The 17,050-nt window shown below is 34.5% G+C and overlaps 1 protein-coding gene and 1 long non-coding RNA gene across 5 annotated transcripts; one reads left to right on the forward strand and one right to left on the reverse strand.

The window, feature by feature from the left end:
* The first annotated feature begins 1,064 nt into the window (after positions 1-1,064).
* Positions 1,065-11,749, forward strand: LOC131632468 (uncharacterized). Of its 3 annotated transcripts, none has more exons than XR_009293025.1 (6): positions 1,065-1,256; positions 1,838-2,427; positions 2,965-3,474; positions 4,647-4,899; positions 6,762-6,866; positions 6,965-11,749. It is a non-coding gene; the product is annotated as an uncharacterized LOC131632468 (long non-coding RNA). The 3 variants fall into 3 exon arrangements; XR_009293024.1 differs by lacking the exon at positions 1,838-2,427 and having other exon boundaries at positions 2,965-3,082; positions 3,325-3,474; XR_009293023.1 differs by lacking the exon at positions 1,838-2,427 and having other exon boundaries at positions 6,965-11,748.
* On the reverse strand, positions 1,316-6,188 carry LOC131632465 (putative leucine-rich repeat receptor-like protein kinase At2g19210). 2 transcript variants are annotated; one of them, XM_058903207.1, is made up of 13 exons: positions 5,723-6,188; positions 5,070-5,607; positions 4,502-4,977; positions 4,222-4,360; positions 4,059-4,130; positions 3,883-3,954; positions 3,630-3,710; positions 3,308-3,462; positions 2,947-3,182; positions 2,734-2,860; positions 2,499-2,561; positions 2,193-2,382; positions 1,316-2,126 (listed from the first exon to the last, which is right to left on the reverse strand). In XM_058903207.1, exons 1-13 carry the CDS (start codon positions 5,802-5,804, stop codon positions 1,706-1,708), a joined length of 2,652 nt encoding a protein of 883 aa, XP_058759190.1. In that variant the 5' UTR covers positions 5,805-6,188; the 3' UTR covers positions 1,316-1,705. The 2 variants fall into 2 exon arrangements, with proteins under 2 accessions (XP_058759190.1, XP_058759191.1); XM_058903208.1 differs by having other exon boundaries at positions 1,996-2,146.
* Positions 11,750-17,050: the final 5,301 nt, after the last annotated feature.

Below are 17,050 nucleotides of genomic sequence, written 5' to 3' on the forward strand. Positions count from 1 at the left end.
TCTAGGGTCAGTCTCATTCACATTCTGGGCATGTTCTGGCCCATTGTTTGTTCGGATCTGCTCGCCGCCCCCATTCTGAACGTGTCCTTCGGGAGGAACGTGGTCAACATTCTGAACCTGTTGGAGGCCCTGCAGCTGCTGGACGCTATGGATCTGCTGCCTCCTAGGTGGTGACGTCTCATGCCTGGGCCTTCTTTGCCCGGCGGGGGTATGCCGATTTCCTCCCTGCCGGCGATGATTTTCCGCCTCGCGGGTGGACTCCTCGATCAGTTGTTGCAGGAGGAAAGGATCAGCACTTGGGATGTTGTTGTTGTTGTCAGCCATGACGATTGGAAAAGGATTAGCTTTGATCTTTGTTTTGTTAAAGACGGGGAAGCAAGGTTCCCACAGACGGCGCCACTGATCGTACCTGATCAGAAGAATCGTCGTAGGCTGCTCGGACTGGATCTTCTAGGAAGGAGGAGGGGGGGTGTACCTGCAAGGTACTCCAATGCCAAAGTAAGTTGACGAGCAAAGGAGCGCAAGTACTAGCTAAGAGTGAGTAAGAATTGAATACCTGACCCTCTAATCAAAGAGGGTATATATAGCCCCCAGCGCTGGGCCAGGATCTCGCTATTGGGTTGGATCCCCAAGCCCAACTAGGAGACTGCCAGGTTTCCTGAGCGGAAATATCGGAGGTGCGTGTATGCCCTCTGTCCTGGTTAACCGCTCCGAAGTTCCAAGGAGACGCGGTCTTTCAGGAGCCACGTGGAATCCGAGTTGTTCGGAGGGTTGAATATGAAGGAACCCTGCGCGGAGCAGAGTCCTCGGCAACGAAGGTGTTTGCGGGGTCGTTAGTGCCGAGCATGTCGGGTGCCATATACTCCGGGGATATAGGGCAGCCGAGCATGTCTAAGGTGGGCATCCTAGGTGCGTAGGAGGGTCGTAGAGGAACGTGGGCCTCTGAGGTTTATTGGGCCGAAAATCATATTGGGCCTAACCTTGGCCCAGTCCAGAACAGCATGTTTTCACACCATTAAAATTAACAACCAATCAATAATTAAATTATGGCGGTTTTGCACAAACCTCACATAATTTACAAAACCCTCATCAATGAAGGACAAGGGAGAAAAGCAAAAAGATAGGATTACACTTTCACTTTCATTTCACTTTTCTTCCACTTTCATTTCTAATTCAAAGTCCAAACAAAGCATTAGTGAAGAATGAGATTACAGAAGAAGAAGGAATAGGGTTTCTGCGCTGGAAATATCATTCAGGTATTTCTTTCAATTCCACTTTACAAGTTAGTTTGCTTAAAATTGCATTCAGTAAACAAATCATGCTTGTATCAATATTTGCTCAGTTCTGAGTTTCGTTCTTCATGTTCGCTCATTTTACATAAACGATACATACTCTTGTAACTTTATAATTTTATAATTATGAAATTCAACCTTTATGAATTATTATAGGATTAACACTATCTTGCATTATAATCACGAATTCTATTCATTCTAAGATATAGATTTTCGATATCATGGCATGTTTATTTTTCACTATTTTGCGATCATTTTGAGGATAATATGTAACTGAATTGTGAGAGACTAACTACTCACTAAAGAGATGTTCGTCATCAACTTTCAATTTCAAGTTCTTCGAATTTAATAACATACAAAAATTTCTTTAACTTGCGCAAAGCGCGTGTCTCATTCTAGTTTTAATTAAATTATTACCTCGCTAGAGAGCTCTCACCACTAATTCTATCAAAGGAAACATAATCTAAGGTGCTGCTGGGTAAGCTCTCATGAGTGTAAGTAGAGTCAGACGGAGGAGTAATCTTGTTTTCCAAACATTGTTTCAGTTCTATAACTACATGCTTCATGCTTGGCCTATTCATGGAAGTTGGAGCTACACAAGCCATTGCAGTATCCAAAGCTTTCATTGCAGAGGAAATATCAAATTCTCCTTGTAATCTCGGATCTACAATATCCTTTACCTCTCTTTCCACCAGCGTGGAACTAACCCACTGAATAATATGGATTTTTTCTTCAGTTTTGGTTATGGCAGGTTGTCCTGTTATTATCTCAAGCAAAACTACCCCGAAACTGAAAACATCACTTTTTTCTCTTAGCTTGCTTAGTCTATTGTACCTGCAAAATAAAGCTTTCAACTTAAAATGAAGCTTATATTGAAAGATAGAGATAATAAGAACTTACTCTGGATCAAGGTATCCTGGTGTGCCAGCAACAACCGTGAAGACATGAGTGTCACCTTCATTAGGAAATATCTTTGACAACCCAAAATCAGCTAATTTTCCCTGGAGTTTTTCATTTAGTAAGATGTTTTTGGATTTAACATCTCTGTGAACAATTGGTGGATTACAGCCATGATGCAAATACTCCAATCCTACAGTTGAATGTTGAAATTAAGTAAAGCTTTGTTTCAGAAGATGTAAGTCTTTATGAGCTATATTTTGATTGATGAAAATCCTGAAACTAATGACCAAAGGGAATTATATTCACCTTCTGCAGCATCTACTGCAATTTGAAGTCTCTGATTCCAACTTAATATATTTTCGTTTTTATCTGCATTCATAAAACAAGATTAACCAAGAAAGAAAATGACATCAATGCTGCATTTGGTTTAGAGTGACACAGAAATGTTGTTTTCCAATTCAAACAAGTTGTTTGAATTGGAAACAAGTAGAGAAAAATCATTGACTCAGTTTTTTGGCTGACATGATCATATAAACAATACCTGACAAGTGGTTGGTTAAATCTCCATTAGCCATATACTCATAGATTAGAGCCATGTTGGTGCCATCGTCACAATACCCTATAAGACCCGTCAAGTATTTATGATGAACTATAGCAAAAAGTTTGGCCTGTGTGTCACAAAGGATAAAACTTGTTAACTATATTTACACACACTCAGGCATGATGAAATTTTAAAGTTAGTTAATCATACTACCTCTGCTTGAAATTGCAGAGATCCTTGAGCTGATGAGGAAGATAGCATTTTGACAGCTACCTCAGTATCATCATCAATCCAGCCATGGTAGACTGTTCCAGATGCTCCTTTTCCCACAACCTTTTCAAAGTTTCTGGTAATGCTTAATACTTCTTCATAGGTGAATTCTTGTTTCTTTGATTCTAGTTCCTGCTTTATTCTTGAATAAGCACCAACCTTGCTCAGCTGATGGGAAGCTGGGACGAAGCAAACACATTCATTATCGAAATGGAAGAAAAAGTGCAGTTTTTCGTTGCAGTATTTACATTTGAGTTTAATTTTGATACACAGTGAGCATAGTCAATAGAATAAAAACATGTACCTTGGTGTCTCTTGTAGTATATGCGAAAAGAAATCATTGCTACTGCTAGTACCACGACAGCTCCTCCAAGTGAAGCTACTAATGGAACCACAACCTTATTTCGATTCCCCTTGTTGCATGAACCTGAGGAGCAAAGATTTGGATTTCCACCAAAACTTGCATTTAAAGTAAGAAATAAATCATGTTATGTATTTGATTTTTGTCTGACACCATGCACTTTTGTAATATGAAAATTATATAAATCAATAGATTCATGGCATGGAAAATGAATCATAAAAGAAAAAGAGTATTACTTAAAAGTAAAACTTGAAATGGAACATACTTGAATTTGAGCACACTATTCTTAGGATGCACAAGAAGTTCTTTTGGAATTGCTCCTGATAGCTTATTTCCTTCCAGGTTTCTTCAATAAATAAATCACTAAAATTACGATTTATACGCACATTCTTACCATGATATTTAAACAACTGAATCATTAAAGTTAATTGAAAAATCAAGTTCATTTAGTTGACCCTAGCCTCATTAAAGCTTTCACTACTCTAGAGAATTTACCGAAGTGAAGACAGTTGACTTACAAAACTTTCAAAAAGCGCAGCTGAGATAGGAAATCAGGCACTGCCCCAGTCAAGCTGTTATTTGACAAATCCCTAAAATTGGAACAAAATGTTTTTACTCAACTTTAGGAACTGACTTCATTGTTGTGATAATTTATATATCTTGCTACTTGAATATCATAGATTGAAGGACTTACAAATATTCTATTGACTTTAGATTGGATATGCTAGGAGCTATAGTTCCAAATAAACCGCTAGAAGTTAAGTTCCTAAAAACATGATTTTGAAGTTCGTTAATATCATTGAAGACTAGACTATAAAGGTGAAGTTATGTATTTCATTTCATGCCTCATAACTTACAAGTATATGATCTTTGGTGAATCAGATCCAACATAGCTGCAGTTTAGACCATCCCACAAATATGACATAGGAGTACAAGGATCTCCCTGCCAGTTTCTCTTGATCCCATAAATTGACTTCACATTTTGGATAGCATCAACTATTATATATTCATAAATTAAACCATGTCAAGAAAAAATTGAACATATTCCTATGAATAATAATAAGATTATAAAAATAACGCATGTAACTAAAGATGTGCAGGATCTTGAAAATCAGTGTATCTAACTACGTTACATACCGTCTGTTTGATATGTTTCTGATTGTAATAAGTCCTTTGTCATGTATACCTCGATCGCACTAAAGAGTGGTGGAAGAGTTGATCTACTAGTCTTATTGAACCAAAGTTCCAACTTATTTTCACTTATAACTGATACATAATACAGGCTCTGCAGGTACAAAGGGTTGACTATATTTAAAAGCTTCCCGTTTACAAAAATGTTGAACTCTCTAATTTGATTTGGCTCGAGTTTCTGGATTTCAGCAAAGTACAAATACACGTAATATCTGGAGGCATTATACTTGGGAAGGAAGTGAAACTCTATATTGTCACTGTCTTTTTCTGGAATTAATGTTGTTCGCATGACAGCGGAGGATGGTAGCGGTAAGAAATTGAAAAAAGGTGCTCCTTGGTCTATGGTGAGTGAAGTATCTATCTTTTTCCAGTCTTTTGAGTTATATGGTGTCCATATTCTGTCATAAATATCATCTGGATATCTTTGGAAAAGGAAACAGCGTTACACATAAGCGAGCATTATATTAACAATAGTAGTGTAGAAAAAATCACGCATCGTTTTGAGATGACTCACCTGATTTTTGGACCACCCTTTGAGCCTACATTAAACCTTGCCAAAAGTTCCAAAGAGTTAACAAGATAAGCATCACTGTTAAGAACTCTAACCTCTAAAACTGAAATAAAAGGTGTACCCTTTCCAATATTGAACAAACAAACATGAACATAATCTGAGGAAGCAGCATAAATTATTTCCTTAGTTATTACACTCGATGAATCCTCAAACACCACAGATTCCCACCGTTTGGCTCCAAGGTAAACATCGAATTCAGGAAGAGAGTCTTTTCCATCATAATTACCATACACAAAACTGGCTCTGACTAAGTATTTCTTGCTACTTCCTTGTGAAACAAAAAGGGTGTAGCAGTTCCTGGTTCCTTCTGGGAAGCTTCTAACATTCCAGAACTGTCTTTCAAGGGAAGCCTTGTGTTTAGACGATATGCTGCGGCTTACACCAGTATCTGTGAAATTAACATCCCTAGTGTAATAGATGGAAGTAGTTTCATCTGTGTAGCTTGGTTCATCCACTAGTCCACAGTCAATGCTAATGAATCCTACAAAAGGGTAAGACAAATTTCTAAGAACATGAAACGTGATTATCAGTATCTCACGATACATGCAAGTCATATCTCGATTTCATACTAATGTTATGAGATGAAACTGCCAAACCTGATTGGTTGTTCTGAGCATGAACGATGAAAGGAAAAATCAAAGAAGTTAGAAACGCCAAAAGTAGCAAGTGTCCTGCCATATGTGAACTTGAAAACTTGTTGCACACTCAATCTGATACAAGATGTTATTATTGGTTCAGCATAACTATTCAATGATGCTATTCATTTTAATCTTCATATGAGTTCTGTTGTTAGTCAAATTCTTCTGCATATTAAATTCTTTCACCATTTATTTATTTTTACTATCAGAAGCTTCCCTATTGAGCTATCTGTATTGTGTTTGTACTTTTCTTTGTCATATTTTATTACTGGACATGTAAACACGATTTGATATTTGTCAATGACTAATTTTTGCAGTATTTGGTAAACAAAAAAGGTTACACATATTCATATAACATGCATATCAATTCTTAATTTTTAATTTCTCACATTTTCGTTGCTATCTGTTTGTCAAAATTGATAAACCAAAGTAAAGACAGCAGGGTACTTGACGAAATTTTCTGAAAATGCTGGCATTAGGTCACTATATTTATCAAGGAAGCTTGTTGATGTTGATTAAGTCAAAAGTATTTTCAATATGTTAAATTAAAAATCAATTTTGTTTAAGACCAACTAATTCAACTTTGGACCAGCATATGACAATTGGCAACTCCAAATAAGTCGTCTATTAACTATGCATTCAATCAGATTTGTTGAAAAGAAAGTGTTCATATTAATATTTATATATATATATATATATATATATATATATATATATATATATATATATATATATATATATATATATATATATATATATATATATATATATATATATATATATATTAATTTGGAATTCAACCATCAACTATTCAAACCTTACGGCAATTAAAATAACTACAATTATCTAATTTTATATCCACTAGTCCTTAGTCTTTGCCAAACTTACATTTATTTATATATATTCATGTTCACTGCATTCATATCTGATCATTCCAATAACAAGAAGCTATCTCACATTCATATTTCTCAATACTTCTCTCTTGTATTGTTTGTAGCAATGACAACCAATTCTCTGAAGTTTACTTTGTTGACAATTTTCATCTTTGCCATGGCTCTTTCTCCAATTTTACCATGCGGTGCTGCACGCGATTTAGTAGCAGGTAAAGCACCCGGGTTCTGTTTCAAAACTTTGAATTGATCATGTCCTCATCATATGGTTTTTTCTATGATATCTCATGAATTTTATTTTGGTGTGCAGTTAATAAGGTGATATGTATTCAGTGTGTGTGTTGCACTCCACCACCACCAGGAACTTGCTGCAAAAAGTGTTGTGCTTCTTCTTCTCCACCTCAAACTGAGACCATTGGGCAATCTCCATAGTAGAGAAATCACATGCCTTACTATAATATTTGTGTAAGAATCATTCTCATAGTCATAATGTTACTATAATTATCAAGGACTGGATTTCATATAAGAAATTAGATCTTTAAAGTTATAAATTGGTTTGTGACTTACAAATTAAAAATTAAAAACCGCAGAATGTGCTGTACAAATAAAAAACCGAAAACAAAATTAAAATAAGATAATAAGAAGAATACTTAGATACAATTATTTAGGTGTGATTTGTATTATTTTTCAATGATAATATGATAAGTGTATAATTTCCTCTTACACATATGTAATTTTCTTCTATTTTCACTCCTTAAATGATGTTAAAGTACACTTGTCATATTTTCATTGGCAAATAGCATAAACCACACTTAAGAAATTGTAGGTAAGTTTTTTCAATTAATAAACACTAAAATTTTGCAACCCCTGCTAAATGGATGTAAAACGAAAATAAATAAAAAAAAGGTATAATTTTGCTCGCGTACGGTGACACTTTAGACAACGCCATACCAACTTTAGACAGCGTGATACTAATTTTTACCTAAAGTCATTCTACCTTTCACACAAAAAAGTAGAGAATCTTTACCCATGTTTCAACCATTCTCCTTATATCTTTTCTAATTGTGATTTAATAACTGCAAATTATTTCAATATTATTTCAATGTGATAAAAAAGACAAAGTCCATTTTATTTTCTAATATTAAAATAACTTAATTCGTAAAACCTTTTTCTTTTCCATATTTTTTTATCTTAATGTAAAAATGAAAACAAGATCTTTAGAATATGTTTGGATTGATGAAACAAAATGGAATGAGATGTAATAAAATAGAATTGTATAAACTTAAGTTTTATTGTTTGGATTAAATAAAAAAGGATGGAATGGAGCGGAACCGAATGAAAAGAATTTCATCGTATTCCATCACTATTCATCATTTTTGTACCCTCTGATTTGGACGGAGTGACAAAACCTATTTATTTCGTCATGAGATACTCAAATGGAATGCCATCTTTATTCTATTTTGTTCTGCTCCGCTTCATTCTGCTCCGTTCGTTTCACAACATTCAAACATAGTCTTAGTTTAAGAATATAAAGGGGGAAAGAGGAGTTGCACGGGTTCAAGATGAATAGTCGACAACAAATTCACAAAACAACTGAAAATAGGGAGAGTGAGAGTTGCAAATGATTCACTTAAAATGAAAATAGGATCTTTAATTTAAGAATATGAAGGAAAATAAAAGAGAAGTTGCAAGATGAAGAAAAGTGGAAGAATGAGAGTTGTAGGGTTTAAAGATGAATAATCAACAAAAAATTCACAAATGAAAATAGGGAGAGCGAGAGTTGCATGTGACTCACTTAAAGATCTATTGCATGAATGATGAGAGTACAACACAATAAATAAATTTGGAGATTGTTCTTTCTATCCTTAGTAGTGAAGAACCACTCGTAGGAAACTCGAAAATTCCCTTGGAGAAAAGACATAACTTAACGCTTCGTACACTCCCTACACACACCAAAACACTTCGTAAGTGAGCCACCGCCCCCATTTTGCCAAAAAATAATTCAAAAGTTAACCTCCGTATTGATTAAAGGGTGAGTCTGTAGGTTAAGTTCTAGACTAACTCTTGGACACTTTTTTAACCCATAATGTGTGTTTATTAGGTCAACTCAATGGATATTATGGAAGTTAATTTCAATATTAACCCTCAGGATAACAAATTTTCTTCTTAGGCAGTATTTTTGTTTAAAAAATTGACATATTTAACAAACCTTATATAATTCAATCAAACTATACATTGATCACCAAATACAATGAAAATACTATATATAATTCAGTCAAACCATACATTTATGTAAGTAAATCAAACTACCATATATTCAGTTAAAATGCAAACCATACATTATTCACAAAATACATATCAAAATACAAATGATCAAAATTCAAAGAAAAGTTAACTATTGTATATATCTGATCCTCTAGTTCCCCCGTTGCCTCTTGTACTATAAGACATTACATATCTCGCCTATCACGACCTCTATAATGGCCTTCCTAGGAGTGCTTTTTGAAACTCTTCTCTCTATGTCTCTCTATACGCGCTAGCTCAACAACTACAATACACCGACATGCACGTAATACATGATTTTCCCTAGCTTGCTCCTCCTCTAATATCTCTTAATGAGCTGCTTAGGTGGCTCTCCCTTTTTATTCGATGTCATATAAGGATGTAACACTCTGAAAAACCATTGGATGTAGCCCAATGCAGAACTCCATGAACATTGAGCTAGTAAACTTTGTACATCCTCTGAGACCAATGATCGAGGTACTCCGCAAATATCTCGTCAACATCTTTGCGGTAAAATGTGGGAGAAGCATCAACGTCGAGGGCTCTAGAAATTCCCTATAGAATCGAAGTGGCAAGTGACTCGCTCAGGTAGATGCATATACATCAGTTGTAATCCACAAGCCAACCATATGGAGTAGAATGATGTCTCATTGAAGGAGCGTGTCTCTTGGTGATCGTCACACGGTGTGAAGTTTATATCCTTTGTCGTAATGCAATTAAGATAAACTCTAAACAACTTGGTCACTTGATTGTCCCTGGGTGGGATGAAGGAGAAAGCGCATGGGAAAGCCTCATCGTATGCATTCATATATGCTCAGCCGGAGAGGCTTGGAAAGTGTTTGAGGATCAATGCCTAAAAATGATACATATGAAATATTAGTAACAATGAAGCACAGTCGTTATGAAATATTAGTAACAGTAAATATGCAAATATATTGCCGTAAATAAGGTGTTACTTGCTGTCATATGTCTAGTTTTCCATAAATAAGCTTCATTTAACTTGGAGTACGGGTAAACCTAACAAGAGGCCCCTCAATTGTACTCATTAATGCTCTCCAAGTCAATGAAGTATCTCAGATAGAGGACATCGACACAATATGCACTTTTGTACACAAATATGGATATGCAACCCAGATATAAAAGCTATGACCTCATTGCACATATTCTATGACGTGCTACATGTGCATCATCACCATCAACTGTCGCATCCAGGTGGTATTTGTACATCCTCTCCATAAATACAACTCTAGCATGACATCCTCTGGTGTCATCCATCTCTTGTTAAGCGTCACTAAATCCATCTTCCAAATATTGCACCATCATATCTAGTGAGTCTGAAGTAGTTTAAAAATATATCCATGATCAGAAGATGTAGAAGGGATGGCACATCATCAAGTGTGATGGACTTATCACCGATAAAAAGATGGAATGAACGAATTTCTGAGTGCCATCTCTCGATAAAAATAGATAGCAAACCATGGTTACTAAAATATATACAATCCAGGATAAATCTTGTATCCCAGATAGCTACATGACATCCATATACCATGATTCATCGGGCTGTGGCAACTTCCTAATCTTGCAACTGTGGTTGATACATTTTAACGCCTCATGGTGTTGTAAAAAACTATACCAACGTTAGAATGTTCAAATCTTATAACGCCAGAATGTTTAAAATAATAAATACAGATTTATTTTACATCTCCGTCCCATATATGTCTGACAACATGGTCTGCATATAGAGAAAGCAGTGAAGTGTTTGAGGGGTCTTCTAGATAAACATCAGGAGCGACAATAGTAGGTTGGGCTTGTGGGATATCAAGGGTAGCAGCAGGGGACTCATGTCTCCGGGAGGACGATGAAGAAGATGAATGAACTTCACAAGACGGTGCTTCAACATCAAATGAAATGGCACAAACGGCTAGACAAGAGGATCTAGCTCTTTCTATCTGAACGGAGGCATGTTGGGCCACTCTACCATGCCTCAGTATGTCTATGTTGGCAAACATTTAACCTGTAATTACTCCAGAAAAATTATACCATAATCGAAGAAGTCAAACCCAAGAAACATAACAGGCAAAATCAAAAAAGCAATGCAAAACAACAAAATTCGAAAGTTAACTTCCGCATTTGCAGAACAACAAAATGCGGAAGTTAACTTCTATATCCTCCTGAAACTAGAAAACAAAAGAAAATAGCATGCCCAAATACTTTAACTTCAAACATAAAATAATTTACATGCATGTCTTACTAAACAACCTATTATGCGTCATAATACCATAAACAACCTATAATGCGTCATAATGTACCATAAACAGCCCATAGTACGTTTAACTTCAAAATAATGCATCAAAAACTAAAGAAAGAAAGAAAATGAAAAACTTACCGAATGTAAAAAGTCTACGATTTTCAATTGACTGAAGTGGGGTGGAGGTTGATTGATATCCTAAACTTTAATGCAAAGTAATACAAATAGGGAGAAAGTTTGAAAACCATAAAAAATAAGTTTTTCACGAGCTTTGTTTTTACTAATATTCTTTATACTTGAAATGATATTCAGTGTTATCATAAACACGAATATCATGAACATTAAAAAAAAAAGGAAATATCTTAGAATATATTTATCTAGATCATTTGAATTGTATGTTATCATCCTATCATGATAATAATAAAAATAAAATAAGAGTGAGCCAAATTAGTTCCCCTTAAAAAGAGTCATATGTGTGCATCAATAATATATTCTATTATACATCGTCTCCAAAATTAAACTACTTATACCTTCTTAAATTATACCTTCTTAAATTATGTTACATCATTATAGTTATAGAATGGAGACAATGTTATCAATAAAATAAAAAGAAATCACCACAATGCTATAGTTAAGATAAAAACACAATTCACTTAAACATTAGAATATGTAATTGTAGATAATAGAACATAAAAATATCATAAAATGAAACAATAAAATATGTTCTAAAATTGGTTGTCTGTCCCTATTAAATCGTAAAATTACAAAATCATTAAAAAAATACATAAAATTAAACAAATTAACATATCTTTCAAATTACTTTCATATTCCATAATTTAATTGTATCAAAACTAAGATTTTGGAATTGGATAGTAATTTTAAAGATGTGTTTGTTTGTTAATAATATGTGATTTTTATATGGCATTGTGATTTTTTGATTATGTAATAGTAGTCAATCAATTTTATATTGTGTTTCATTTTTTATGGTATTTTTTCCCTCTATTTTTTGAACTAGTATCATCATCAACAATGGTATATTTTAATATTTAATTGCATTGTGAATTTTCCTCAACCGTAACACTTTGATGATTTCTTTTTATTTTATTGAAACATCATCTCTATTATATGATTATAATGATGAAACAAAACTTAATGTATAAATATGGCTTAAGATTCTTTAGAAGACATATATATATATATATATATATATATATATATATATATATATATATATATATATATATATATATATATATATATATATATATATATATATATATATATATATATATATATATATATATATATATATATATATATATATATATATATATATATATATATATATATATATATATATATATAATTCATTAGTGCATATCATAACACTCTTTCACATGGAGAATTAATTTGGATCAGTCATATTTTATATTTATTTTACAAATATTTTTTTTATCATAATGTTAAAAGTCATTTCAAATACATATATTCATATGAATATAATAAAGAATTAGATAGAGACTAAATAAAATGATTGAAAAGATCATGCAAACAATTAACTAATGAGTCATCCTTATATATACATGATATTTTTCATGGAATAAAAAACACATTAAAATAACAATTCACATTTTTCTCAATTCAATATTTCGTAAGAGGTAAATCTTACTTATCAAAATCTAGCATTTTTGAAGGTTTTGAAGTTGACATTTCTTCATCAATATCACTTCAAAACACCATCTCATTCTAAATTGTAAGATCGTGATCTAAATCATAAGATCTCGTAATCTTAGGCTATTACCATGCTTAAACGAGTTGAACATACCTAGAATCGTGCGATCACTTGAGATTCCAAAAATAATTGATTTCCAGGCCAGATTTTGTGATATCGATCTCGTAAAACCTTGAAGAAGAATTCTTCAATCCTTATACTCGCATTTAACCTACAAAATCCACTATTTGTCACTCCGTTTTAATAGATCACATTTTCAAGAAAAAAGAATGATATATACGACATCGGTTTTCCCGAGTAAGACGCCGCGACAAGAAACTATGATTTATTTTTATACCTATATATATGGTAAATTAGGGTAGACATGGGTTATTTGGGCCAACATTTTGTTTTGGCCCATGTGTTCAATCATTAAAGCAATATCTTTTATTTGAAAATGAATTAACATGTTGGAAAAGTATTGAAATGTATTCATCACCTATTTAATAAGGATAACATAATGTGTAATTAAAAATAAAATTATTTGAGAGATATGAAAATAAAAAAGTAATAAGTGAAAAAATCCTTAATAAGAATAATTAATTAAATATCACAAATCATATATTAAAACATTAGAATATAACCAAAACATAAAAATCACAAAGTCCAAATTTTACATGCATGACTATATTTACCGGCTTATAGTGAAATATAAAAATTAGCCTTCATCATAATAAGATACAAAACGATCCATTGTTAAAAAAAATAATGAGATTGTACTTGTTAAAAAGTATAGGAGTGTGTGGTATCTCTACGCGGGTAGAGAATACTTAGAGGCCTTTGTAGTTAAAAAAGGTTAGGGCTTGACTCATGATGGTGATGGCCCTATTTGGTGATGTTTACGATGGTAAGAGAGACATCTCATGTGAGGTAAGAGGCTCTGTGCTTCATGCGTTATGATAAGGGTACAATGATCTATCTTCCCAACCCCTATAGGGTTGAGGTACTTATATAGGCCCTTAGGCCTAAAGCTTTCTAGAAACTGATAGCCACCCACTCAGTCAATAATGGATTGTTGAATCCCTATTTTCTAGGGAGACGTGGATCAGTGTGTTGACCCTGACTTTCCTATAGCTGAGGAATGTCGTTTCCCATCACTAGGTGATTAGGGGGTACATATAGCGAGACGAATCCTAAAGGCATGCGACGTATATGTGTCGTTTCTTCCGAGGATTACGACTCTCCCATCCTTACTAGGCCCTTTAGAAATATATCACAACACAATCTCTCAAGCAAAAGGACTTTGACAAAAGGTGAAGTGATTTTAACTACAAAGCATTTGGTATTATGCGTCCCTAAGTAAGAGTATATGATGATCCTAATCGATGAGACTTCAAGTCCCTCAAGTAAGGCATTGGCTCTCTCAAACGGGACTTCTATCAGACCCTCAGAAAAGACTTTGGTATCTTAGGATAAACTTCGGGTCCCGCCCGAGGAAACTCCAATTTCCTCAGGCGAGACATTGGACCTTTCAGGCATGACTTCTATTAAGCCCTCAGAGAAGACTTTATGTCTCTCGAGTTAGACTTCAGTCGTGCCTCTTTGGCAAGACTTATATGTTGGATCACGCCCGAGGAAACTCCAAGTCCCTCAGGTGGGGAGTTTAGATAAGTCTTTTTATGTGAACTTTTAGTCCCTTAGCCGAGGTTATATTGATCCATGATGATGAGACTTCAAATCCATAGGTGATGTGTTAGACATCTCAGGAGAGACTTCTATCGAGCACTCAGATAAGACTTTAAGTTAAGTCTTTTGGGCTAGACTTCAATTGCGCCTCTTGGGTGGTTATTTAGAGCATATTGCCCAGAGGGGTGGCAAGGATATTCTTGTCGAAGTCCAACGTGTTCGTATTTCCCTAAGAGGCGGCAAAGAACTATGCAAGAAAGTCCATCATGTTTAAATAGCCTTTTAAGGCGGCAATGATCTTTGCATGGAAGTGTAACATGTTCAAATACCCTTTTAATGCGGAAAAGATATTCGTATAGAAGTACAACATGTTCATATAGCCTTTTAAAGTGACAAAGATCTTCATATGGAAGTCCAGCGTGTTCAAATAGCTTTTAAGGTGGCAAGGATCTTTGCATGGAAGTCCAACATGTTCAAATAGCCTCTTAAAGTGACAAAGATCTTCATATGAAAGTCCAACATGTTCAAATAGCATTTAAGGTGGCAAGGATCTTTGCATGGAAGTCCAACATGTTCAAATAGCCTTTTAAGGCATATAGGATCTTTACATGGAAGTCTAACATATTTAAATAGCCTTTTAAGACATAAATTATCATTGTATGGAAGTTCAACATATTCAAATATATTTTTAAGGAGGAAAGGATATTAACATGGAAGTCCAGCATGTTCAAATAGCCTTTTAAGGCGGCAACGATCATTGTATGGAAGTCCAACATATTTAAATAGTCTTTTAAGGCAGTAAGAATCTTCGTATGGAAGTCCAACATACATAATATCATGACAAATATCTTCCTTATTCATAAACATTCCAAGCTTTATACATAGGAGGGTAACCTACCCCCTAAAAATTATAAATAATCTTACTATAATAACATTTAAGACATATAGATTTCCAAATACTGGGGCATAAGTCTTCCATCCAATTATTGTATCTTATAGGCCCCATGAAGGAGCTTCTGAAATATGTGATATGACCCCTCCCACTTGGGTTGCAGTTTTCCCTGTTGAACGGGCAAAACCATTTACCTTAAGACCAGGTTTCCTTCTTTCATCTCCTTGGTATGACTTTGGAGTTTTACCTTTTAGCGAATCTATGCTTGATGAAAATTCTTGGATGCGGGTGACTTCTCTTAACTCATCGACCAGATCCGTAACACATTCCAGCCATGCCTTGTTTATCTCCTGGTTGTATTGGAAGTGTCGCCATAATGGTGTGTCAATTTCCTCAGGTAGCATAACATCTTCCCCGTATACCATAGTGAATGGAGTTTACTTGGTAGTAAAATGAAGAATGGTATTGATATGAACATAATATTTCATGGAGAAGTTATGCCTATAAGCCTTTGGTGTCATTGAGTTTTTTCTTGTATCCCTTCAGAATCACCTTGTTCACCGACTCAGTTTGCCCATTGGCTTGCGGGTGGATAATAAATACGAATTTGGAGTTGCACCTCCACTCACTTCAATGTTGGGGGCAAAGAGAGTCTCCTGAATTACTGTCCAGTTAAACCCCATTGTTTTTAGCCGGCGAGCTCAGACAAGAGGCCTTCTCTAAAGTTCTGCTCTCGAGGAATATGTTATACTTCAAAATACGTAAAAAGTCTCGATAGACTTTTTGTCTTAGATAGATATTTCATCAACTCAGTTTCTATCGCCTGGTTTGTCCAATAACTTGGTTGGAAACTAATTAGGAGTCGATATTGGCTTTCAATCTAAAGGCTCCCATTTCTAGGGCAAGAGCCATGCCGACAATGAGAGAATCATACTTTTCCTTATTGTTATAGGCTTTAAAGTCACACTTTAGTGCTTGCTCGATTAGTATGTCGTCATGTCCTTTTAAGACTATCCCTACACCTCTTCCCTTCACCTTCAAGGAACCATCGACCGATAATGTCCACTATGGGGACGTCTCCTTTTCAACTAGTGAGCTCATTAAGGAAGATTATAGGATAAAACTTGAGATGAAAATACCAAATTTGATAAGGGTATGTATCAGAGATTAGTGAGAAATTTGATTTACTTGATACATACTAGGGTTTGAGATGAAAACCTTGGGCAACTCAAGTATTTCTTTGGAATTGAGGTAACCAACTCAAAACAAGACATCTTTATCTCTTAGAGGAAATATGTGATTGATCTCTTACAAGAAACAAAAAAAATTCTATGCAATCCAATAAGTGTTCCCTTTGAGAAAAATTATAGGATAAACCTTGAGATGAAAATACCAAAGTTGATAAGGGTAAGTATCACAAAATAGTGAGAAAGTTGATTTACTTGACACATACTAGGCCAATTATGGCATGTCCAGTTAATGGGATCATCCAATTTATGCATGATTTAAAGGAGATACACTTCCAAGTTATATAAAATGCTCTACAATACATCAAAAGCCTCACGAGAGAGGGGTC

Source organism: Vicia villosa, unplaced genomic scaffold (assembly GCF_029867415.1).
Source record: "Vicia villosa cultivar HV-30 ecotype Madison, WI unplaced genomic scaffold, Vvil1.0 ctg.000941F_1_1, whole genome shotgun sequence".
NCBI lineage: Eukaryota > Viridiplantae > Streptophyta > Magnoliopsida > Fabales > Fabaceae > Vicia > Vicia villosa.